The sequence below is a fragment of the Pavona decussata genome, unplaced genomic scaffold, assembly GCF_977016875.1.
Source record: "Pavona decussata unplaced genomic scaffold, jaPavDecu1.1 SCAFFOLD_4, whole genome shotgun sequence".
In the NCBI taxonomy this organism is placed as follows: domain Eukaryota; kingdom Metazoa; phylum Cnidaria; class Anthozoa; order Scleractinia; family Agariciidae; genus Pavona; species Pavona decussata.
Window position 1 is genome coordinate 1,939,515 of NW_028145428.1, and position 26,649 is coordinate 1,966,163.

The 26,649-nt window shown below is 37.3% G+C and overlaps 1 protein-coding gene across 3 annotated transcripts in view; it reads left to right on the forward strand.

Moving 5' to 3' along the window:
- The window catches only part of LOC146489719 (uncharacterized), a 62,172-nt gene that overhangs the window by 11,204 nt on the left and 24,319 nt on the right, over positions 1–26,649 (forward strand). For 2 of the 3 annotated variants that reach the window (XM_085104086.1, XM_085104096.1), the window contains exons 8-36: positions 1,722–2,141; positions 3,645–4,025; positions 4,696–4,811; positions 5,501–5,783; positions 6,826–7,013; positions 9,285–9,460; positions 9,587–9,759; positions 10,309–10,389; positions 10,785–10,960; positions 11,399–11,468; positions 13,594–13,683; positions 13,814–14,058; positions 14,172–14,286; positions 14,533–14,766; positions 14,847–14,963; positions 15,379–15,468; positions 16,791–16,925; positions 17,424–17,677; positions 18,291–18,393; positions 18,872–18,988; positions 19,597–19,865; positions 20,465–20,561; positions 21,773–21,851; positions 22,633–22,911; positions 23,260–23,522; positions 24,255–24,428; positions 24,954–25,112; positions 25,493–25,736; positions 26,409–26,551. In XM_085104086.1, the coding sequence (XP_084960212.1) occupies positions 1,722–2,141; positions 3,645–4,025; positions 4,696–4,811; positions 5,501–5,783; positions 6,826–7,013; positions 9,285–9,460; positions 9,587–9,759; positions 10,309–10,389; positions 10,785–10,960; positions 11,399–11,468; positions 13,594–13,683; positions 13,814–14,058; positions 14,172–14,286; positions 14,533–14,766; positions 14,847–14,963; positions 15,379–15,468; positions 16,791–16,925; positions 17,424–17,677; positions 18,291–18,393; positions 18,872–18,988; positions 19,597–19,865; positions 20,465–20,561; positions 21,773–21,851; positions 22,633–22,911; positions 23,260–23,522; positions 24,255–24,428; positions 24,954–25,112; positions 25,493–25,736; positions 26,409–26,551 (5,271 nt within the window). Of the gene's footprint in view, positions 1–1,721; positions 2,142–3,644; positions 4,026–4,695; positions 4,812–5,480; positions 5,784–6,825; positions 7,014–9,284; positions 9,461–9,586; positions 9,760–10,308; positions 10,390–10,784; positions 10,961–11,398; positions 11,469–13,593; positions 13,684–13,813; positions 14,059–14,171; positions 14,287–14,532; positions 14,767–14,846; positions 14,964–15,378; positions 15,469–16,790; positions 16,926–17,423; positions 17,678–18,290; positions 18,394–18,871; positions 18,989–19,596; positions 19,866–20,464; positions 20,562–21,772; positions 21,852–22,632; positions 22,912–23,259; positions 23,523–24,254; positions 24,429–24,953; positions 25,113–25,492; positions 25,737–26,408; positions 26,552–26,649 lie in introns of those variants that run through there. The other variant, XM_085104104.1, reaches the window with a different exon arrangement.

Consider the following 26,649-nt stretch of genomic DNA (forward strand, 5'->3'; position numbering starts at 1 on the left):
TAAATAAAGTAAACAAAGGATAAGAAGAAATAGGATAAGATGCAATGAGATCATATAAGATATCAAGTATTCTGTTAGATATGAAATGTGCGTTAAATATAAGGTTTATACTTGGAGATCTCAAATCTGATACGTTTTTTGTGAGTCTATGATCATTTTACTAAATCATGTCACGATATTCTGCAAAACGGTATCAGACCATTAGGTGAATGGTTTCAGTTCCGGATATCACACACTCAAACAGAAAACAAAGATACAAATCGCCGACCAATCTCCACATACTTCACTTTAAAAGTACTTGAACCTATTTTAGTAAATCGTAAAATGATTTAGTAAACTCAGACTCACGAGAATCTCGTCATCTTTGAGCTGACAAAATAAAAACCTGATCTTGGACGGACTTTTCTTACTTTTACGTTTTACCGCCGTCAAACAGGGACTAACCATCAAAGCCCTGCGCTTCAACATGCGTTCAACACTTTGTTGAACCAAATGTCGAGGGCGTTTGAACAGGTAGCTCAACATTGTTGAAAGTGCCAAAATATCGAAAGCTTGTTGAATCAAATTCAGATTATTGTTTTAAACTTCCACTCAACATCGGTTCAACATTACCTTTGCTCTAGAGAATGTTAAATGGCGTTGAAGCCGCTTGAACACTCCATTCAACATTTCAGTGCCCAACATCTGTTCAACTTTTGTTGAACGAATGCTGGTCAAATTGTTGCAATCGTTTAAACGGGCCTTTAATCTATAAAGGTAACTTTATTTATGGCTCAGTTTCCGCTGGGTTAAGAAAAAAAATAACCTCTCCGAAAACCTTTCGCATCTAATTTTCCCTCCGTGCTATTAAATACTACCTAACGTAGCCATTGACTCAGATATTTTAATCTGTATTTATCGTCCCCATCGTCGCATCGTGTGTAAACACACATTTTATATGGGCTAAGCCTTTTTTCAACAAAGTTTAACGGACAGGCGTCCTAGCCAAAATTGCAGTTACGTTTACTCACTAAAAGGCTGTTGTTTATCCCAGTCTTCCTCATTTTGCCAGGAAACGTGTGTTCTATTCATTCGTCCCGAAATTCGTACGAGCTTTAAGTATATGCCTTCTTCCTGAAATTATCAGAGAGATTTGTGGAAAGTATTACTGAACAGCTATCCACGCACACTCAAGAAATCACCACGAAGTTGGTTGAAAATGAAGCACTTTCCTGAAACAACAATACTAGAATAGCTTCATACTTACAGTTTGGAACCAAATAAGCCTTGCATTGTCAGTCAGTACAATATTTGAGAGCTGACCCAGGAAAGTACCGACATTTCAAACTTTTGAGCGGGACGAATATTTTAAAATATACTTCTCGTCGTAGGAAGAATTTAAACTTGTGAGCAATTATCAACAACCACATAAGTCAGGACCCTCAATATCCTGTTCACTCCCATCTCATTTTTAATATTCCAAAATATTAACACTCATTTCTAAGTAGCTCCAGTATATTTCCTAACGTTGACTGAAACATTAAGTACTTGGAACGGCATAGATGGGGCCAAAGGTGCCTGACCGGTATTAAAGTAATGATTGTGATTGTAATCATCACAATTAAAGGCTCGATAGATGAAGAACATATACACAAGCAGTAAATGTACCGAACGCACTGAAGCTCTAATGCGCCAGTTCAAATGTTGAGTCAGTATAATCAACGTTTTCTTTTACTCTGTAGGACCTAATTCATGTCCTCCCGGATGGCTTGGTTTGAAAAAATCTTGTTTTCAGGTGCAAATAACTCAACAGAAATCATGGGACGACGCGCGATTACAGTGCTATAACAAAGGAGGACAGTTGGCTGTGTTTGAAAATACCATGAGACCGCACTCAATTACTGAGTTTTTCGATAAATACATGATGGAGTGGGAAACGTTTTACGTGGGTGGCCGTGCTGCGAATACTGGACAATGGGTTACTGTTACGAATAAACTGTTTGATTCTCATTCATCACTGTGGGGACCTGGAGAGCCTTCAGGAGATGGTTTGTGCGGTGATTTGCTTCTTTTTGAGAACTCGAATCCGAAGTGGAGAGTCAATGATGACAACTGCCTTTATAGCGTAGGATTTGTCTGCGAGAAACAAAAGACTGATGCTGGTAAGGATTCTGGAGAGCACTTTAAATGTGCTGTCCTATATTTGGCGTCGTCGCAGAACAAAGTTAAACCCCAAGTGCATCGTGTATTATTACCTGACGAGTGTTGTCTTAAGAGGAACTGATGTTGGTGACATTGAGCTGAGACAACTCACTTTGTCAAAACGTCAAAAATGTCACCAACGACAGTCTTCAAAACAGTTCCTCCACTCAGTCAATCCAACTGTCACAACTAACGATAAAGCATAAATTTTAGTGGGATATGACGATTCTAGAATTATCTTTAAAGCGGAGGCGCGCACGCAGAGCACCTTGGATAAGAAAATACGGTGACCTATCGATGCGAGAAAGTTTGGGTTTGGTTTTGACGTCACTGTCTGTCCGTCCGTCCGGACGCAGTACGACAGGACAAATCTGATCCAAATGTTCAGTTTTTGACACAAATCATGGTTTGCTGAAAATTTACCTTTAGGAATTTCCTTTACAGCTGCAGCACTTGATCTCCATGTACTTTTGGCACAAACAAGCTGGCTTAAAGATTTGAATTCCAAAGAACCTGAAAGAACTCGTTGTTTTTGGGCACAAAATGAAGAAACCAACTAAATGTAGAAATGACGTGCTCAGCCAATTAGGAGCAAGTAATTTTGCCTTCGGTGAAAGGAAAATTAAGAAATAAAAATAATAATAATAATGATAATGATAATGATAATGATAATGATAATGATAATGATAATGATAATGATAATGATAATGATAATGATAATGATAATGATAATGATAATGATAATGATAATGATAATGATAATGATAATGATAATAATAATAATAATAATAATAATAATAATAATAATAATAATAATAGTATAGGAGGTGTGAAGCTCAGCTTTTAGATTTCGTTAAACATATATTTAGTTTTCTATAAGTACGATATCGAAAGTGGGCAACGTATTGTAATTATATTAATGCCTGATTGCCTAGCTCCCACAAGTGTCATAAAGCTCAATGGCAGGTCATCCGGTAAGTAGACAGAGGGTTATAGTTTTGATCCCTTATTGAAAAACTCGGTGCTTTGTTGTTCTTGTGATTTAGTGAGGGTATGTCACGGACTAGTGAAATATTTTACATTCAATAAGCATGCTTAAAATACACCATCGTTTTTCTTCCATTCAGCGACATGCAAATTCTTATAGTCTTCAGATCGGCTGTCATATGAATCTGAATTTAACGCTTAGCTTCCATGAGTCTCTCCTTGTTTACGTATATGGTGCTAGTGTCCAGACTAGTAATCAGAAGGTCATAGTTTCTACTACTGTTGAAACTATGGATTTTTTTGCCGTTTATGTCTGTGTTACTGACTTATCATGAAATAAAACTTTCTAAATTTTGCCTGTTTCAAATCATTTGGTTTGGCAGAGTGGGATGATAACAACTGATAACAACATTGTTAACCCCCTGACCTTCCTGAAATACATCTAATATATTTACGAAGACTAAATCCCTTTTCAGGCTCAAGATGTGAAGATGCTTGGTTTGATGTGGTAAATACATGCTTTCGTATATTTGCTGGCATTTACAGAACATGGGACGATGCTCGTGACCACTGTCTAGGTCAGGGAGGCGACTTAGCCGTTGTGGACTCTGAGACGAAAAGAAAAGCCATTGCTAACCGTATTATCCACATCTACACTACGCGATTATTTATTGGACTTCGGAAGAAAGGTGCCTCGTGGCAGTGGTTTGGGGGCAAGAATATTTCATCCGCCTTTTGGCATCCTGGGTTTCCAAACAGTGGGGCCTGTGTCGCTTTAGACAAACGCTCGCATGATTGGAAACTTTTCACAACGAGTTGTTTCAGCAATCATGGATTTCTTTGTCAAACAACTGAACGTAAGTATTTCTTGTTAGTATGAACGAATACGCTACTTTATAACAGCTAAGTCTAATCATGATACAACATACTCTCACAGGAGACATCTTGTCGGCGGAATGAATAAGGCAACCCTCTAATCACCGCTGGCCATTGCGTCGAAACTAGAATAGATACTCTTTAGTATTGCCTAATTTCATACTCGGGGCTCTAAAGCTAGTTAGCCTCTGTGCCGGACGGAATCCAGAAACGCGAAAACAAATTGGAGAGGGGAAGAAAGAGTTCATTTGAAACAAAGGGTTTATCGGAATCTACAAAGACCATTAGCAAACAATAACTTGATGCAGTGACTGATTCCCTTTCGTCCTTGGATAATAGCAATTTCTGGCAAGCACACTTTGAAAATAGCGTGTGCAGAATTATTGGAGGCAATTTAACTCCGTAAATCTGGCTTTTTCACTCTTAAGAAAGTTATAAAAAATCACTCAAGATTTATTCAGGCGATATTGAAAGTCAACAGAACTGTGGGCAACGGTGAAATATTCCACGTTATCCTTACCGGCTTTTTTTGTAAAAAATTATTTTATCCTTGTTTTTATATTGTAATATGAAATTAGGGGTAACAAATACTCATTGAGCTTGTTTCGTTGGTTTTCTTTTGGTAGTAATTATTTTATCATCAACTTGCAGGGACATTTGTTTCAGGCCGACCGACTAGCCATTCATCGCAGGTCACAACGACAGGAAAATCATTTCATGCTGTTGATGGAAACATCGCTTCTTGCTTCACAATGAAACGACAACACGTACGTAACTCTCTCCTTTCTGATACATAGTTGTACAGTTTCTTACACTTTCTGTAATGCACACAGAGTAAAGGTAACATGCAATTTCTTTTTCTTGCTGTAGTTTTCATTCAAGGATCTAGTTGCCCGTTCAAGTGCGATGTATAAAAAAAAAAGTTTGATTGGATGAAGTAGCTTTGTTTTGGATGTCTTAGTGCGAAGCTTGCTCTCCAGCATGACGGATTTTGTACCATGTTACCGTAAGCTGCAAAGAGCCCATTTCGAAATACATGGGGGTGGGGGGGGGGGGGGGAAATAACAGTGTTAATGATAAAGGCACTCAATTGAAGTAAATGTTTCTCCCTAGTTGGTTCATATGGGTTAAGTGACTTGTACGAACAATTTTTCCCCCTCAGGACATTTTTCATTTTAATCTGATTTTCGGTACGTCGACCATGCGTGCGACAAATTGTAATTACTGAATTCTCGACCGACCATGAGTCTACGGCAAGGCCAATTTCAGGCAAAAATGTGTTCATAATTACAATATGACTAGACTTGAAGGAGCAAGATGAACTTCAATCTCCTAGTCCTGCACAATCCAAAGAGGTATCAAACTGGAAAAAGTCCAAAAAAGGTTAGAATGATATAATGATCCCAAAATCTTTGGAAATATTCACACATTTGTAGGGTCTGTTTGGGTCTCACAGGGAAAACAGCTTTGGTGGAGAGTAGGTTTTGGTAGAAGAGCCTTCGTGTACAAAATCTGGATAATAAACAGACCAGAATGCTGCTTTACTGAAATGCCTCAGCTACGGGTTGTTTTAAGCAACAACAAGCAAACTGAAAATGCAGAGTGTAAAGTCTACGATTGGAAAAATCAACTGAAGAGGCTGATGATGTGTAGGCCGTCAATTATGGCAACAAACTTAACGATTCTTGCGGATGAAGCGGTCAATTTGACCCTCTGTGAAGTGTTGATAACTGCAACAGGTAGGAGATTTTTGCTCAAAAATTGTGTTTATTTCATAGGATTCTGAAAGATGTTGGTGGGGTGCATTTTACTTGGTGATACATAATGGAAAGTATAGTTGTATGTATTCTCCAAATGCCGTGTTTTGTCACTGCTGGAAAAAAAAGCAACATTGTATCATGATTGTAGAATGCAACTTGTATGCATGGTTTAAGCATTTAACAATTTGTTTTTCCCCTTCCAGCGAAAATCACAAATCCTAATAGTTCTGAACTTAAGTTTATCGAGTTTGAATTAAAAATTAAGTTAAAAATACTCCCACGTTAAATATCCGTGTATAGAACTATTTGTTTCCACCAGTGTGCAAAGGCTTGAGATCTGCTTGTAGGATTATAAAAATTACAACAAGAACCAGCCTAGACGTTTCTTGTACATGTTTTAAATAATAACTTACTTGAAGAATTCGTCATTACGGGAAGAGCGCAGATCCCCCTCCCCACATTAGGTTATCTGTGTTGCAATTTGTCTCCCAGTTTTTTTACGTAATTGTAACACAAGTTCCACGAAACATTGATTGCCAGGGTAACATAACCGGAAATGGAATTGGGCCACAACGATTTTGTTACAGTCACTGTTACATGAAGTAGACTCGACTTCTTCTCCGCGTAACAATTGCAGCAGCAACAAAGATTGCGAGACAAGTTCATTTCAGGGCATGTTATGGTAGGCAAGGATACGCGCATCTTGCGTCTCAGCAAATTTGCAAGAAAAATTGCAAGAACAAATTGCCTAGTGCATGATTGACATTAACTCGCATTACGGGCCGGGCATTTTAAGCTATCCCGACCAGCATCTTTCACCCTCTTTTGTTATTCAAATTATCCACGAAAACAACCAGACAATGCCTGTGGTCATCCTATCCGGGGAAGATTGGTACGTACTACAGATAACATGAATAGATTTTTTTCGGAATAGAAAACGTGAAGTGGGTCGTATGTCTTACGTGATTATCTTCTACGAAACCAGATAAATAACCTGCGGTTTTCTTTTTACTTTCTATAGATGACAAAGAATTCGCTCATGGTGTCCTTCAGGAACTTTGGTATAATATTTTTTCTGGGTCAGTAAACAGTCTACGCGCTGATAGCAGGTTTCCACATAATCCAGACGTTGTAAACATTCTCCAAGCCTTTGACCCCCCAGTTGACTTCGATTCAGATTACGGACAGCGCCTGAAAGCATATTTGCAGGTACTATTTGCATATTTCTAGCGCAGAAACGGAACAACATGAAATATGCGTCAAAGGTCAACCTTTTTTTTTTTAATCGAGTGTATATCGAGTCATACTTTGAACCCACAGGCAACACTTAAAGCGTGTACTAAAAACATAGAAACCCCGTAGTAACTCGTCATAGTTTTGTTTCACTTGTTTTTAGATGGTTTGGAATTTAATTTAAGACAGAAACCTCCTCATTTATGAAAGAGTTTTAATTCTAAACATTCCTAAAGAAAAATAAATGTCATGATAAACATTTCTTTTTATGAGCGGGCGTAGAATTTGACATGATTTATGAACCCCCCCCCCCCCCCCCCGCAAATATAGCCAACTAGTTAGAAAAAAGTCATCCTTATTAACAATATAAGTGCGAGGGAAATATTGCCAGATATCATTTAGCAGAAAAGATGAGAGGACTATTTAATGACGGTTTTATCTCGAACATGGTATTATGGCTGATACCCCACGGCCGGTAAGCTAGTCAAATAATTATGCGAAGTTACAATAATCAATGACCCAGTTTAAAATGAAAGGTGATTATTCAGATTTCAGAAATCATGTCCTTCATAGTGCTTTTTGTCCAGTAACGAACGTCAGAACGGAAAGACGTCCGGTCAGTGTCATTGACGGTCGCAAAATACAGGAGCGTGAAATTAGTTACTTTTTGTTCACCATCATTAGGATATCGCAGGAAATATCAAATTTGCCTTCCGATCGTCAAGTGCCTTAACTCTTCCTTGATTTCCACTATTCGCGCGATTTCCACGCTTATAATTATAATGAAATAAGGATCTTCACCATTTGCGCCTTACAACGACTGCTTAATATTAAATTTAATTTTCCTTTCACTGCAACGGCGCTAAAGCATCAAATAAATTACCCAGCATCCCTTTGAAAATTTAAGAAGCGTCTAAGGCTGCATTTCTGTAGCCAGTAGATGTACATGTGATTACATGTAAGGTTATTTGTATTGACAATTATTCATATTTAATTAGTATAATCAATTGATTTAGTGTTTTAGTCATATTTTTATTGGTTAGTTTTTTATTCATGCAATTAGTAAGTATTGTTAATTAATTCGTTCCATAGGCCTCCATTTAACCAGCATAAGATAAATTGAAGCTGCCTTTATAAATATCACTAACGTCTTAAGAAAAACACGACACTTTTAAGTTTAGCAGAAAACATGTCTCGACAGAACCAACTGTCATCGTCAGTTACACTGTGCGAGTGAATTTAAGTTAATAAAATATTTATAATGATATAATAATAGTAATGATAATAATAATAATAATAATAATAATAATAATAATGATAATAATAATAATAACAATAATACTAATAATAATAATAATTATTATCATTATTGTTATTAATATTATTATTAATATTATTATTATATTTATAATATAATATAATATAATATAATGTAATATAATATAATGTAATATAATATAATATGATATGATATGATATGATATGACTTGATATGATATGATATGATATGATATGATATAATATAATATAATATAATATAATATAATATAATACGATTTTAAATATTTTTATTTTTATTAAATATAAGTTAATATACAAGGCATAAACAATAGATGTTACATGGAATGAATAAAACGAGTAAATGTATAAGTAGACGTGAAAAGAGCATAATTAAAAAGAAAGGGGTAAATAAACATATTGAAGTTACAAATAAATATATACGAATGGCAGTCCCGTTGGGTGGTTGCCATCATAGTTTAATAACACAAGCCGAAGTAACTTAAAGATAAAGATCATGACTGAATGGTATCTTGATTCACAAGGGTACATATTTGGACGGACTATTGTAAATATCGTGGATGGACACTTGAAACAGACATTTCATCGGTTTATGACTTGTGATGCAGCTCCGTCAGGCTGGGTGAAATTTTGTCTAATAAAAAGGCCTTTAACAGTACAGGCAAGTTGCCGTTAGGTAATAGTAACCAATAGACCATTTCTGAGTTGCTGTGAACTTCATTTTGTAAGCGACGCTAAGTGCAAAACTTTTCATATGAAAATTAGTTTTGTTTGCATATCGATGAGAACTAATTTTGCACTTAGCCTCGCTTTCATAATGAGGTTCACAGCAACTCGGAAATGGCCAATTGTCACTTATTTAATTAGACACATTTAAGAACGTTAACAAACTAACTAATTTTGTTTGTTTGTTTGCTTTTTTTTTATTAATGTTCTTGTTTTGTTAAGGTTCCAGAAAGCGGGAATTACACCTTCTATGTTTCTTGTGAAATCGCTTGCGAGTTGTGGATAGATCCGAGCAGAATTGACCAGCGCACAGGTGACATCGATAACGAAGAAACAGAGAAAGTGCTGTTGGCACAGCTACGCGAGGGACATGGGACAAAATACAATGAATGGGATAAGTAATACGAAATTTTTCTCTTGTCATGCATGTAATAGTCGTTGTATTATAATTGACATTTCCGGCGACATAGATAGATACCCATTCAGCCTTGTGGACCTAGCAAGTTTGTATTATTTTTTCTTAGATATTCACAGCAGGCATCCAGAGAGGTTTTGTTGAGTAAATGTTACCTGTATCCTGTGGAGACACTTATGAAAGAACGTGTATCGAGGGACCACGTTTCAGTGGGTATGAAGTTACCAAATGGCACATACGAAAGGCCGATTGAAAAGACTCGTTTGTTTTGGGTGTGGCCAGGTGAGTCCCTGCAACCTAACTGCAACAGGAAAATCATCATTTGGGATTTCAGACTTGTTAATGTGTTTGAAATGAGTTGAAGGTATTTCGAACAACATCTAAAGCGTTCTAAACTCTGAATCGTTGTTCAGAAATAAGCAGGTGAATAATGCATCTAGAATAATTAACCATAAGTTATAAAGGAAGAAACTGATGTTGCTTCACGGTGGTTTAAAGCCTTTATTATAAGAAGGTGTGTGGCAGTTTACAGTCAATGCAAGACCTAAAAGAGCAGATACCTCTCTCAGTATAAAATTCTTGGTAAGGAGTGTTTTTCTTGGCTAGTTAGGTGACGATAGACTCGTTTGGTGTTGTTGTGGTTGTGGTTGTTGTTGTTGTTGTTGTTGATGGTTATACCTGTATCTGAAATCGAAATCAGTCGTACGACTGCGAGGTATGATGTCTAATAAACGATTTATCTTAATCTTCTTCTGATGTTATAACTATAATACTATATATATTATAACCAGTATAATTTTGCTCCTGTTACATTTTTATGTTCTCTTATAGGTGTCCGTTATCTAGACTTCAAACTTACTTCAATTCCTGGGAGAGTCAACGTCAAAATTGGTGAAAAACTTGTTATTGAAGGTAATTACCTACACCTGCACGGCAAAGAATCATATTCATTAATCCTGTAACTGATTTCCTGACAGTTTTGACCAAGTGGATAGCTTTGCACGTGTCTTGCGAAATGGGTCACATTCGCCTGGGGTGCGTTCGATTGACCCTATTCAGGAATAAAATGATGACAAGAAATCCCTCAGGGTTTTTGGAGTTACTGAAGTACAAAATCGCTTTTAAATAATCGTGTGTCAGCTTAAGTTTGCAGAACTGTTTTGCCAAATGTACTTAAAAAGAGAAATCTTACAGCCATTCCGCCTATTCTTATTCCGGAATACGGCCAATCGAACGCGACCTTAATTTTACAGTTCTTCCTCTACACTTTTCCCTGTTGAACGTTTTGTTTTCTCTCCTCATAACAGCAACCTATAGATATTGCTGCCGTGGATCATACTGTCCCAGATGTCCACTTGATCTGTTTATTAAGTTCGCTGAACAAAAACTTTTGGTACATAGAGACTTAACTCTGGATTGCCAGGAACACAAATTAAACCAAAGTTTTGAGACCTTTCTTCAAGAAGGGATTTACAAAATAAACGTGAGTAGTTAGATTTTTGTGCTAATTCAACAATACTTGATGACAAGTGACGAGTTGACAGTCACGGTATTCTTTCACAAGTAATTGCCGCGCCAGCTTCTACAGTTTGAAGAAGTACTCTTCGTGTGATTTGAATAAATTAAATAAATTAATAAATTAAGCAAGACAATGCTATTGGCCCAATTATCTATAAAATGAAGTATAAATATGCTCTCCTGCATAGCAGTCCTTTAGCTTATCTCGTTAAGGACACCTACTGTTATTTCTACATTTAGTTGAAATGAGCTTTTATCTCCAGAAGAAAAAAAAAATATTGGTACCTTTTAAAATGGTAGGTTTTATTTACCGGAGGCAATCATGTCGCAGTTTTAATTTGTTGGTTGGCCTAATAACTTTGCTTCTGAGTTCTTCATTAATCTTGTTTTTTTCTCGAGCTAGATTACGTATGCCTTTGTGGACTCAGCGTCATCAGAGATTTCCAGGGTAATTGCTGAAGCTTATATCTCAGGTATATTTATAGCGCGTTATGCTACATATGTTGTTAGAGTTTTAAGAGCAGTGAAACAACCGAATGCACGACACTTGTATGACCTTGTGGTAATACGCCTAAGATGCCATAGAGCGTTAGATGTGACCCTATCTGCTTTAATCTAATTTGCTGCCAACGTACTTTGAAATACAATATGAAGCTTAAAGTGCCTATCACCCTTACACAGTTTTAATGAATTTCGAAATTTATGCATGTCTAAGACGCTTTGCGAAAAAAAAATTAATCGTATTCTATGTTTCGTTTTGTTTTTATCAGGCGACAAAATCCCCCTAAATAGGCCGTTTTCCGCCATATTGGATACAAAAAAAAAGAGCATTTAAGAGACTGGGAACAAACGCTTGTAACGGCGCCCGGTATCTCGGTCTCTAGATCTGTGCCAGGAAGGTACGTGGTAGGTGAATGTGCAGCCTTTTCAGATATGCAGAAGGGTATAGTTCTGCACGCTATACTGTTTGATAATGATGAAGCAAGGAAATACAGAAAGAAGTAGATCGATTTCATGTAACAAAAGCGGGCTAAATGGGAGTTGACCCGGAAACTCGTCAATATGCTCTAAGCACTTCAGGAACGACGACTTCATGCGTCGATTCTGATTTATTGATGTAGTGAGTAACAAGCCAATCATCCCAAGATTCGAAACGAGATGACATCGGTGTAAATGTGACGCCAACTGTCCGTGCTAAAGCGGTGAGCACAAGTCCAGGTATACTGATTTCAATGTTCAATGTTCAATGATGTTGTCGCGAAGTAAAACTTTTGATGTGGTGGTTTCGTTGACAAAAGGTAAGCCTCTAGTTCATAGAAAAAATATTGCTTATTTACACGTCCCTCGGCCCCAATTAAATATTCTTTAAAACCGAAAGATTTCAAGTATTTAGAAAATAGCAAGTTCCCGCAACGCAAACCTCAGAGCGGAGCGAAGCGAGGCGATGAAAAACGAAGCCGTAACTCGCATTGCATAGCTCTCGAAGAAATCTAAAATGCTAAAGAAAGGATCAAAAGACAAACAGCAATGATCAGAGACACAACATCTTGCCACAAAAACAAACGGCTGAGCCCGGCAATACGAAAACTGTACAATGAAGATGTAATTACACAGTTCAAATCCTTACAAAGATAACAACAATAGCGGTCGCTTTCGGGGGTTAAAGATTATCACACGGTTCAGATCCTAACTAGAAGCTGTACTGTCACCGAACTGCGAACTAAAACGAGCCAAACTAAACCTAAATACTAGCAAAACAAAATGGTATAAGAACGACAGTCGCTAAACAGAAACAACAAGAGGCGAAATAAACAGGGGCTAAACGCAGAACGCAAAAACCCAGAAAAGTCCTTTGAGATCAAAATACAAAACATGCTACAGTTAAGCACATGGCTTTGTTCAATTATCATCATACAAATCCTTCAAATAGTCATGCTAACCGGCTGAAAGTGATCAAAAGACTGAGATAGAAGCGCTAAACATGCGAGTAGGAGTTATGTAGGCCTTCCATTCCTATTTTAAGTGCTTGATCGTCGCGTCAATCACGTAGTCGGGGTTGTTGGTAAATTCTGAATCATCTGAGTTGTAGCTTTGCTCGGATTGGGAGTCAGTGTTCGGCATTTGGGCTAAAAAAAACGGGCAGAAACCCAAACAGCTCGCGTAAAATTCACCCCGACTCACTGCTGTTTTGTTGTGTGCTTGTAATACTGGGTCGACGTCAAAACTCATTAGTGCCAGTCCTCTAATGGCGCGGTTTTAACTTCGGAAATTGTGATTTCAATCGCGTTTTTAAATTTTGAGAATAACTTCAAATTTCATTATTTTACTTGTTTTGGCTTACTTTCTACGTCTACTTTTCAGAATGAAAGGAATTGGGTAAGAGTGATAGGCACTTTAAAGGTACATAGGATGATTAGATAAGGCATGTAACTTTAGGTATACATGGTGTTCAGCCTGGCTAATAAACCGTCACAGTAACTGCATTCTAGGAAGGACAGGTCAGTGGAAAGTCAGAAGGATGCCAGGGTGCAAGGGTTTTTATACGTATCATCTGTGGGTTTTGAATGACTGTTAATAACATTATTTGTTTGGTCTTAGCTATCCACGTCGAAGGCTGCAACTTTGTTTCTGATTTTTGTTCCTGGAGTAACAAAGACCAGGGATGGAAGCTATTGGCATTTGACAAAGGTGTGTAATTCAAAAACCGTTTTCCTTTTTGCTATACAGGTGTGCTCGTGTATGCTCTGTTTTTTCCACGTTTCCTGCCTCGAAATTCCATAAGTCATTGCCGGAAGTTTTCTTCTGTATTTTTTCACAGGAATCCTTGCCCGGGTCAATGGCAGACCTGCTGTACTTGAGAGTCCATGGATTTTTGCTAATTCCATTTACCAAAAAACTGGTTTGTGCCTGTCATTCTCTTATCAACTTCCCACTTATTCTGGATCATCTCTAAGCGTGATGATGGTGACATCGTCCAACTCCTCTATTTGGAGTTTAAGTGGTTACCAGGGGAAAAATTGGCAAACCGGACAAGTGACCTTCATCGCAACTGAAGATTTCAAGGTACAAACATGTATGGTTAACGACGGCCATTCAGGGGCATCACTTAGTTGGTGTACCTTTGCTAGCTAATTATATCTAAATAAATGCTGAGTTAAATTTTATCTTCTTTTCAGATTGTAATTATTGCAAAAGGTAATAAGGATTTGATAAATCCTTATTACGCAGCACTTGGTAACATCAGTGTCTCGTCACGACAATGTGAACGATCCCCACCACACAGCATACCAGGTATGTCCATAAGACCTTCCAAACTTGGGAACTGACAGTACACAGCATTAATTGAAACTGACATTAAAACTGATTAATTAATGATGACGTTTTCCTGGCAAATTTTCATGGAAAATCGGCTTTAGGCTCGGGATCCCATCTAAGAGTACTATATTAAAATTAAAAAGATATATATGTCACCGACATTTAAACTGATGCAGCACTCATTAATTGTTAATTTTCAGTCATAAACTTTAATTCTTTAAGGCTTCACATGTAAGGACCAGGATAGCTTTCAATGTGACAATGGGCAATGCGTAAGCAAAGATCTGGTTTGCGATGGTGACATGGCCTGTTCAGACAACTCTGATGAGAAGGACTGCAGATGCTTAACAAGCCAATTTGAATGCCCAACTGGAAGATGCCTTACTGTAGACAAACTATGTGACTCCAATATGGACTGCAAAGACAGCGCAGACAGCACAGACGAGACAAGATGTGGTAAGAAAGAGCTACAAGCACAATTCAGATTGAATGGCTTAGTTCATTTGTGATGTTATCATACATTCAATTTATTACAGGACAAAGCTGTTCGAAAGATGAATTCTCCTGCACCGGCGGTGGATGTGTGCTTTGGTCTCTGACATGCGATGGGGAAAAGAATTGTGAAGATGGAAGTGACGAACCCTCCATATGCGGTGATTTAAATTTTTTAATTGATAAATGGAGAGGAAACATTTTGCCCATAGATAACGTTTAATACTCTGATAAAGTAGGGGGGATTGTTAAAGGTGCTACTTGGAAAGAGATTATCTCCAGTTTTAAGTGTCAGCCATGATTTATTTAACCGCTCTTTGAAAAACAAAATACATTGTCTCTCCCTGTTCTAGCCAAATACATCGAAGACTACAGCTTCATTTGCGGATCATTTTTTTACGATTTTTACTTAACAGGCAGATGATTATTCACTCGTTTCCATTGTTCGTCGGAAAGAGAAATTTATCATTCTCTAGAATACATGGATTGCATTAATAATTAATACAAAAAAAATAAATAAAAGAGAGAGAGAGAAGCATGGTTTAAGGTTTACTATTGTTTTTCCTTGTATTGTAGGTTCTTTACATTGTCCATTGCTAAATCTGAACTGTGCCTGGTCCAACAACACGGATTTCTTAGAACCTCGTCAGTGTATTGGAAACAGAGGTATGGGGTATCACGAAATAGGGTTTGAGGGAGGGAGGGGGGCAGGGGGGGGGGGGGGAAGAAGGGGAAATTCTGGCCTTAACCTGAATGACGTTCCAATAATTAAGCAAACACCTTGGAAATTCCGTGAGGTTTTGAGAAATTTGTGGTCGATTAGACTTTATAGAAATATGATGCAAACGAGAGCTCGGCTGATTTATCGGTAAGAGAAATGTATTTCTCCAAGATTTCGAAACGCACCGCCTTTCTTCTTCAATATCTTTCTACTGGGGAAATCTGTAAATTTAAGATGACGAATCCCCTTCCCCTGGCCCGGCAACAAAAGGCGACAAAAGGACAAGGTCACTCCATAAAACCATGCATATCTTTTTAAATCCCCGAATAAAATGTAAAAACTGAGTAGTAAGAGTTACTTACTGTGTTTGAGGCTTCTGTAGTGCTTTCTCACGAATAGACAGCAAAGCGTTAAGCTCTCAAACCATTGCTTCTCCAAGTGGGGTAGTTCCATCAGGTGTTTCAATAACACAAAATTTGGGCCTTGGCTGTTTTTGTTGACAATAAATGACCTTCGCTCAGATGGCGTCTGTTCCTGGAAATATGTGGATGACACTTCCCTTGCTGAGATTCAGGATTCAGATGGCAGCCAGCAGTAGTCGAGCAGTGGTCAAGCAACAACAAGCTACAGTTAAATGTAGACAAGGGTCTTACAAGCGTTTATTTTTTAAGCTATGGATTTTTACTGACAAATTATGAAATGTTACACGCCTCTTTTTCGGATCTGTTATTGCAGTCTTGAACTGAACACGAGGACATTTTCAGTCCATGTTAAACGTAAAAGAAAATTTACCACAGAAAAAAATATGCCAATATCACCAGCTGCATTTGATATTCACGCCAATTTCGTTGGACATAATGACGTCAGAAAGAAGCGACCAGGGCCCAGTTGCTCGAAGCATGGTTAGCGCTAACCCGGGTTAAATGCAATGAAAACCTATAGGTTTTAATACCTCTTAACCAATGGTTAGCGCTGACCATGCTTCGAGCAACTCAGCCCAGAATGAATTTAAAGTGCTTTTCAAAGAGGCGGTGGATCGAAAACAACTTCAGAAGCTCAAAAAACATTAAGTAACTTAACTCCGTGTTTACTTTTAATTGATGGGTTAAAAAATACATAATTTTTGGAGTTTTTAAGTTAGTATGAGCTGTGTTTACGCTTTACACGCGAGCAAGGCTATCAACGGTACATGACAAGTTATCTCAGGTATGATTTTATAGTGCAAATATAGGTATTAAGTATCATTTACGTTGCCTTTGGCTTTCAGTTAAATGTGACTTTGTGGATGGCCTCTGTGGAATGAATCATGAATCTAAAATTCATCAGTGGCGTATTGGATCAGGTTCAACACCAACAAAGAATACTGGGCCATGCTACGACCACACCACATTTTTACCGACTGGTGAGTGAAATAGGACGTATTTCTACAAAAAAGGTGCTTTGATTGGCTAACAACTTTAATAAACTTAGGTTACCACTTAGTTCATTGTATATGGGACAGAGCCAACGTGCAATACTTGATTCACATGTTCTCCTGAGTTTGGAAGGACAAAAGGAGTCCGGAGTAGCATAGGAAGCCCCACTGAGGAAAGTCTCTGCTGGCGTCCGCATTCACAGACCAACCAATTCCCAGCACGATATATATGTCTCATCATAGAGGACGAACGATTTAATATAAACACGTACATGTGAATCCATTTTACAACTCCACCTCCCACCAATTGACAAAGCAGCGACAAAAACAGTGTCCAGAATAGAAATCAAGTGTGAATTTCCGAGAAAAGCTATCATTGTGCTTGCTTGGTAACAACTCAATAACTTTGGTCAGTTTCGAAGTATAAATATTACAGTTTGTTTTGCGTAAAAACGGAAATGCTTCCCTAAATTAATTTTTTTTTAGGAAAATACATATTCTTAGAGGCATCAGACTACAAAACTGATGGAGCAGCCGTTCTGGCGAGTAGTGTTATTAACGGCAGTAAAGCAACATGCGTACAGTTTTGGTATCACATGAACGGAAGGAACGTCGGCAGCCTCAACATATATATTCAGACCAATGAGTCAAAAACACTAGTTTGGAAACGAACTGGTGAGCAGGGCAATAAATGGAACTTTGGACAAGTTGGACACAAAAACGACTCTAGAAGCTACAAGGTAACGATGACGTATAAGGATGTCGAAAAAGTTATAGATCAGGAGCTAGTAGTCGGATTAAACGGAAATTAGACAGTCTCCCTAATGTATCCCACTGTATGTTGCAGTTGCTTGTATTATCGACCGTTTAATGGTCCTCAATGATGGTGTGATCAGATTGGAACGTTCTTAGCAGCGTTTTCCGCAGAACACTTTAAACAAATTGAGGGTCACAACAGGCTCAAAAACCCTTGAAATGTGTAAGAAATGTATTACTCAATGTTAAATGATTTTGGTAAAAGCTGATAGGTTTTTTATAAACCTTGACTTGGCAAAAAGGGAAAGCTTGGAGAATAGGCTAAATAAAAAAGATTTATCCTTGTACTTAAGAAAAATTCTATGAGTTTTTATGTTAATCACATTTTTCGATCGGATGGTCAGTTTCTTCAGTTGATAAATCATTTAACAAGGGAAATTAAAAGTAACATTATTCGACGTTTCGATGAATCCAACATCATTATCAAGAATGGAGAGAACGTTTGATGTCAGATGAAATAAGAGTTTAGTTTCAGTAATTAAATCTTTTTTTTTTTTTGACATCGTATTAACTGAGTTTGTCGATTGTTTCCTCCAGGTTATCTTAGAAGGCGTTTTGGGGAATGGGATTTATGGAGACATTGCTGTTGATGATTTGAGCTTTTTGAATGAGGAAGACTGCCAAACAATACATGGAGATGGTTATAAAATTATTTCTCTGTTTTCTATTTCTATGTTTATGGTTGTTAGGGCATAAAAAAAGAAACAATGCCAGATTTTTGTGAAGAAAAAACACATAACAATAGACTATTGTTTAAAAAATAAACTACAAATTTTTTTTGGATATTTATTACTCAGGAGACCAAACGTCTAGACCGAATGACCACGGACCAATATCATAAAGTACGAAAACGAGAGTACTGTGCAGCTTTTTTCTCACTGGAAACGTATACTATTGTATTTGTCTTACAGCATGTAATGTTCCAGGGCAAGCCTTAATAATCAGAATATTCTGCCGTATGTGTTAAGTGAGGATCGGTTTTGGTGGATAAGACAAACCTCATCTTGAGATTTGAAAGTATTGAGTCGGCCTCGGTACAGCTTAAAACGCTCTTAAAACGTATTAATTTACTTTTTTTTTAGATTAGAATGATTAATATGTAGATCGTTCATCCGCAGAATCTCCAGGGTGTCTGTTTGAGTCTTATTACTGTGCTTGGCAGCCTAGCGACAAGTGGAAGATCAGTAAACTTTATCCCTCTAGTTTTTTGAGGACAGATTGGCAAAAAAATCATGGTAAGTATGTCCGTTGATAGCAGGAACATAATCTCAAACTTGGGAGTAGGGGACGTGGTGAAGAACGTGTCCTCACTGAGTACAAACATTGTGTATCTTTCTATCTAACAAAGCAAAAAAATCATGACAACTTTAAGCCTCTTCGTATAGTGATTTGGAAACTAGTCATTATAGCACCTTATTCATCTACTTGTAATGACCCACTTACAAATGGGAACAAAAATACTTAGGATGATGTCTTGGTCTTAATTTGAGACAGACTTCGCTGCCTAGCCAGCCATGAATGTTTAGAAAACGAGGAGCATTTTTCTCTTGATGTCATTGCAACTTGATCTTGACCAGGAAAACAAATTTAGGCAACGCGACGCTACTCTTGACTGCCGATTTTTCTGTTTACATTTCAAATGCATATTCATTCTTTCAATCGTCCATCTTTTAGCGATAGGGATTTACGTTGCCTTTTCTTCTTAAATTATCAATGAGTTTGAGAAGAAAAAATATATAACAGATTAAAACAACAACAACAAGATAAACACTTCAATTGCAGTGTCTGCTTGACTAATCGTCTTAGTAAAATTCTCGATTACTCAATTTTTCATGATTTGTAGGAGGATTTGCTTATCTTCGAGATTGTTCTAGCACACATGTGTCATGTTACGGAAGTCTGTTGAGTCCTCTTATATTTCCTGAAGCTGAATGGAAGTGTATGCAGTTCTGGTATTACATCGGACTAGTTCGCGGATTGGCTTTTCTCCAAGTGTCTTTAGTTTTTAACAAGACACAGTCGACTATATGGAACACAAACTGGGATAAACCAAAAGCTGAATACTGGTCTTATGTTCGTTTGCCAATAAACTCGAGTGCAACACCTTACCAGGTAAGAGAAAGTAAATAAATAAATAAATAAATAAATAAATAAATAAATAAATAAATAGATAGATAGATAAATAAATAATTAAATAAAAAGGAAATTGATTTAGATAAAACCACTTTAAAGATTATTTGGATTTAAACAGTCAGTTATAATACATTTTGGGGTGTTTATTCAGCTTTTTCGACAAACGTTGTACAAAAAAGCGTATCTCAAGTCTCACCTAAAGTCTTCGCTGTACGGTTGAGGCATTATGGATTCTGAGCTTTTATTGAACTTTATTGGATTTTCCCAGACTCATTATCGTGTACGCTTTTATGCTGTTTTGGACAACCTTTGTCGAAACAGCTATATGTTATTTTTGGTTTCTTCCTACCAGATCTTGAGAAAGAAAAAACAGGCTAACCTTGAAAAATGTATTATTATAATGTCTTACCAAACCTACTAAGACCTATTAAGATACGACATCAGCTTTTGGACTTTGGTGATAGAGCATACGTTTTTCCATATCTTTCAATTGCCGTGTTAAAAATATGATACCAATGCTTTGTTTTATTGACATTGATGGCTCTTTTACGAAGAAAGAATGAATTCTTTCTCAAAAGGTTCTTTTCGAAGGACGAAAAAGCTCACGCTGGACGGTCATTGCATTGGATGACATTGTGTTTCAACTGGAAAGTTGTGAAAAAATTCCATGGCAAGGTGAGTGGATCAAGAAGAAAAAGAAAGAAATTCGCAAATCAAACACCATCACAGTTCTCAGTTTCATTAATGATATTGACTATTTGAATATATTGACTTGGCCATGCAAGTAAAAACCAACGATTGAAAGGGTGGGAAAGAAACATCAATGTAAAAACCGAAACCGTTTTTATCCAGGCTTTGGGTTACGCCAATTTTAGCTCTTGTAATGTCATCACCCTGTCGAAGTGATATTCTTTTTACAAACACGTGGCCTCCGTAGCAACGTTGCGGTAGTTTTTTTTTTCCTTTTTTAGCTGGTTGAACGAGCTGTAATGAAAACGAAGGACGGGGGAGGAGAGAGGAGAAAGAGGAAATGCTTCACCTTTCGACGTCTGCACCTTTCTCTGGTCCATGTGTTTACAGTATGAGACATATTGATAACTATTGCTGCTCAGGACATCTTCTGCTGATACAAACAACAACAAGAACGTGACACTATCTGTGTCGATGAAATTGCACTTTAATGGGCAGCGATTCTGCAGTTATCCTTCTAGAATCTGTTCGTGAATGATACTTTGGAGCGAGGAAATCACTTAAGCACAAGCATGTTCCTTTTTTTTTTTTTTTGCCATTGCCAGCACTTGGAACTCTTTACATCAGCTGGCGTATCGAATTCTCTTTCAGTAAGAGAATCTTAGGTAAACGATACTAGACACTTAGATCTGTGGATGTCAATCAATAGTACCGTGCCGCGCAAATCCGAAACCCGTCCGAGGGCGAACGGGATTCTTCAAAATTGCCGTGTTCACGGGCAAGTGTTTCCTCGCTCTCGTCTCCCCTCCCCACACTTCTGTTTCTTTCGCTTTCGTCCCAATATCTGTGCAATCAAAAAGCAAACAACACACAAAAACCCAACAGAAACGCTCGCTGCGCAGGCTAACAATCACGTATTGAAGGAAGGAATATGCTGGTAGCAAACACCGGTATAAAAAATACTCTTGCCTGTTAGAGGCATGCCCCAAAAGCCAAGGATACTCGCAAAATTGGGGGGGAGGGTATGGTCCTTCCACCAATTGCTTTTCTGTGATAAAACGTTCACTTTACCCAAACATCAATTCCAAAATTGCTGGGAGTAAATATATTTAGAGTTAATATATTTAAGTATTGCAATAAAAGGAAAATATGAAGTACTTTTTGTTGTTTTTTTTTTTTTTTGCTTTAACTTATAGAAGCTAGCAAAGACTTCGGCCAAAATTCTCTGGGCTCAAAATATTTCTGGAAACTAGATGGAACAGACAAGAATATATGGTATTGTGGAAACTTTAAGCATCAATTTTATGAACAAATTCTTCTCTTTTTCTGCATTTGGAGTTTTCTAAAGTACATTTTGTAAAATAGCTAGCTTGTAGCTTAACCACCAACTGAAATATCCAACAATTATTTCCATGTAAGTAGTTTAACTATTAAATAGCTATTAAATAGGATTGGGAATCTGCACGCTTGCCTTAAATACGCATGCAGATTAAGCTACCAAAAGTGCGAATTTTGTTCAAATTCAACATTTGCGATGAACACTTCCATGTTAATGAATTTTGATGTTACCATTATAAATATATTTCATAGGCAAGTTTTGTTAGGAATTTAAAATGTTCTTCTTTTTTTTAATAAAAGGGGTCACTTTCAGTTACCGAGTTGATCTAAAGTTTATTCAGTTTGTATGAGTATTTAAGGGCCCCTCATGCCCATCCAAATTCCGCATAATAAGGTTAGTTTATCAGCCGTCTGATAAAGGGCCATCTGAAAGGTTCTTAAATAACAACAACAATAATGATGTTAATGATTATAATAAATACGATAATGACGTGATAACGATAACAAAGCTCATGTAGTTCGTCAAAGATATGAAACTCCTAATATTTCCATGGCATGAAATGTGCTACATTTTACGACACATCTGAGTGTAGGAAAAACAACGACAACAACAAACAAAAACAAAAAACGAATATCGAAATATTAAAATGATAGTTAAGACTATATGGGTTTGTAAAAACATTGTTGTAATACATTTATCCCTGACTTATCCTTTTAGGTTGCGAGGAACAGCATCTTACCAAATAAGAAGTGGTTTCAAATCTCTGTACCTAGATGGCCGAACTGGTTATGCAGACATTCCAGCAATAGATTTTCGGAAGAGTAGCTTTTCAATCGCCATTCGATTTAACGTCCAAGATGTGCACACACTAGCACATCTAATCTCTGATTGGTCATCGCCCTTCCAGTTCAGGGTGTATGTTTTTGTCGAAAGAGTGTATGTCCATTTGAGAAGACCTGGTAATGTGCTAGATTTACTTTATATGGCGAGTACAGGGTTAGTACAATAATACAGTAGCACTTCTTCTGTACTGTATATCTACTAAATTATGAGGCTGACAGCTCTTAACAGTTCTTTTTGAAATTACAACATTTCCTCATTTCAAGCAAAATAATGAACAGCGCCATAGGGTAAAAAAAGTCAACTGAGTTCATTTGAACTTTAATACTATTAAAAGAAAAGGATGATAGAGCTACGTCATGTGTTATGCTGACAAAAAACAGAACACATTTAAAGTGGAATAAGGCAATCCATCACTGATTTTAATAGTTAGACTTATCTGGTTTCTGTCATATGACAGGCTTTGATAACATTAACTTTGCTTACTTTATACTGCGGTTATAGATTTGTTCATCAAAATGTCTGGACCCATCTTGTCTTTGTTTGGGATCGAAGCACCCGTAAAGGAACAATATACTTAGACGGGGAACAGTCCGGTGAAACGGATTCTGAATATCAAGGACCAGATAACGAGCTCAATCCGACCAATCACTCCATATATGAGCTTGGCTTCAAGAAAGATACAAACGAAGTACTTCATGGCTTTCTTAGAGATCTGGCAGTGTTCTTGCGCCCCCTTAAGCCGGCTGAAGTATTTACTTTATATAGTAAGTTTTTATATTAACTGGCTGGACGCCTGCGCGTCTTACAGCACCTCAGGGGACATTTGGTTCAGTTGGTTTGCTAGTAAGCTGTCTTTGCAACAAATTTGTGTTAGCGTCCCATCCAAATTGCTAATCAAAATGCAGCAGCTTTGGAAGAAGTAGAGTTTTCAAGTGACGGCTGACTGCTTTACAGGTTTTGTCTTTTGATTGGCCGTTTGGATTGAAAACCATCAGAAAGCAAGCCCTGTTAAAAAGTTGCCGCAAACTAAACTAAGCAATAACTTTGTGAAGTGACAACGGTATCTTATTAACAGCGGTGTTATCCGAGTAAATTGTAGAGTCAATGCGCATGACATATTCAGAAGTCGTTGTGAAGGCCGTGGGTAAAATAAAACCAAAAGACTTTTCCCATTCAGCCCCCTCCCAGTCCAATATTCCTCATAATATTTATGTTTTCAGTACATTTTTTGGGAAAAGTGATTGAAAATGAATAGAAGAATAAGGAAAGAAAAAGGTGGAAAAAAGACGGAGCATTTGGTCACCTTCGAAAAAAATTAGCGGCTAATTGTCATTTGCACGAATTCCACGTCCTAGATGGAGATTCATATGTTCGTCTAAAAGAGAACGGTAGAATGGCTCAATATCTATTCTGAACCGCCTAACTCGCCGAAAATGAGGATTTTTAACTTGCAGTTGCAGGTGATTGATGGGACTAAATGTTTCTTTTTGTAACAGGTTCGTCACGAGCGTTGTGCCCGATACGGCGAACTACTGCTGGAGGTTGCTGCAATTTCCCATTCGTGTACAAAAATATCCAAAATAACACGTGTACTAGTGAGAACACCCAACATTTGCGGTGCAAAGAGACATCGAATAATCAACAAAAGCAAAAGTTTGGATGGTGTGCTGGTAAGTAATGGTTCTTTAGGAGACTGTGCGAGAAAAAAAATCCACCTAACTATCGCCATCTATGCATATCTGTCGATCCACCCATCTATACTTCCTTCCGATCGTCCATCCGTCCACCCATCCATCAATACATCTGATCCATTCATCGATGCATCCGTCCGTCCGTCCATCCGCTCCTCTGTCCGTTTATTTCTCCATCTATTCCTATTCATCACTCCTTCCATCCGTGATCCACATCCACCTTCATATCCATTTTCATGGTTTGTTCATTATATTCATTCTTATATGCAGGCATTTCATTTTCAGTTTCATTAATCTATTTTAATTCTATAGTTTCCTTCAGTAAACTTTTTCCAGATGTGAGCGGTGTCATTTATTTTCTTAGGTCTTAGATAGCTGAGATTCCTATAAAATTATTATGCATTGTGTAAAAATGGTTCCCATTTTTTTCTGAACGTGATAATTATTATACTCTAGTTATTTTGATGGGGAAAATGTTTTTTTGTTTTTTTTTTTTTTTTGCAGTAAACGATGGTTGTTTGGAATTTCGCGAAGGATTATGTGGATGGGTTAACTCTAACCAGGAAGTTTTACCGTGGAGACAAGTAATGAAACAAGAAATGGAAAGTTCAACCAATCAAGTCAATTCCTACTTACAAAAGAAAGGATGGAAGCGATTGCTAGGTTGTGTTCTTTTAAATTTTACGGCAGGTCATAGTATCATATATGACCAACATACGAAATGACGGACTAGAAATAAAAACGAAAAATCCAAAGTCAATTTAAACTATTGTTGTAAACAATTGAAGTCAAATTAAAAGTAGCTTAAATTATCATAATTTTAATATATAATTAAATTATGGTTATTATATATGATTAAATTATGAAGAACACCTAAACACTTTAAAAACATTTAAAAAATGTTTGTTGATTAGTTGATCTCTTCGATCTGATTTGGCTGAAAATTGTAATGAGTAGTAATTTGAAATAAGACCTTTCTAGCAATTCTTCTAGATAAACAAAAGCGCATTGCAGATCTCAATTAATATCTTAACTTCTTATAGATTCTCCAATGGAAAACAACTATCAACTCGATTTTGCAACAAATCACGCTAGCTATGTGAACATCACTGATCTACCCGATCTTACCAAGTTTACTATCTGCTTTTGGATGAAGACAACGGACAAAACTAGTGCAGGCACTCCGATATGGTACAGAGTACGATATGAAAATATGGGTAACTACATCACTGCCATTGGACTCTTGGACTACCAGGGATTCTACGTTTACATTGGCAAGACAGCAATGTAAGTGCATTTATTGTAGCACCGTGCTAAAACGATCAATAGTCTGCGCTGTGCATATTCTATACAACTGAACGCATATTTACCGTGCAGATTCCTGCCTCTGCCTTTTTTTGTTCCTTCATAGTGGCTTTGAGGTGTCTACTGAGGACACAGTAAAGGCGCAAAATGCCAAAAAATCACAAGTTAACATATCTTTTTGCAACACCGAATTCAGTCGGGACACATACCAGCTGAAGCCGAATTGACTGTTTACGGTAGCGTTTAAGGAAGAGGGTTTGAAGGTTAAAACGCTACACATCTGGCAAGAAGAAGAGACAGGGACCTCAAACGTGCAACTGCACTTCGCCCAAAACATCTGGACTATACCTTTGCTTAGATGCTTAGATAGATGAAAAAACAAAACAAAACAACAAAAAAAAAAAACAAACAACAACAACAACAACAAAAAACAAAAAAAGCTTGCAGTCATCTTTTACAGTAAACCTTCTCGTCTCTTTTTATATTGAGCCGTCCGGACCTATGTATGTTTATATATAAAGCAGCTGCATGGCAACATCTTGAGGATTGAAAATCATGTTAACTATAGTTTAGTGCAATTCAAAATGCACTTTAATTGCATTTTAAAAGTTCCATCCTGTCATGGCCACTTTTTGTCAATTTACTTTCAACCAGGGTACAAACTAGTTCGAAAGCAAACGACGGCACATGGCATCACATTTGTTTGGTTTGGAATTCCTTGGGAGGAAAAGTAATTTTGTACAATGACAAGTCAATTTTGTCAGCAAGTGGTGTTGATGATGGCGAAACGATTCCTGGTAAGTGTCTAGTACGGTCGCACACGAGCAAAATTTTCTTGCGTTTTTTCGCAACTACTTTTGTTCATAACGGGTAAATCCTTAACAAGAATGTTTAC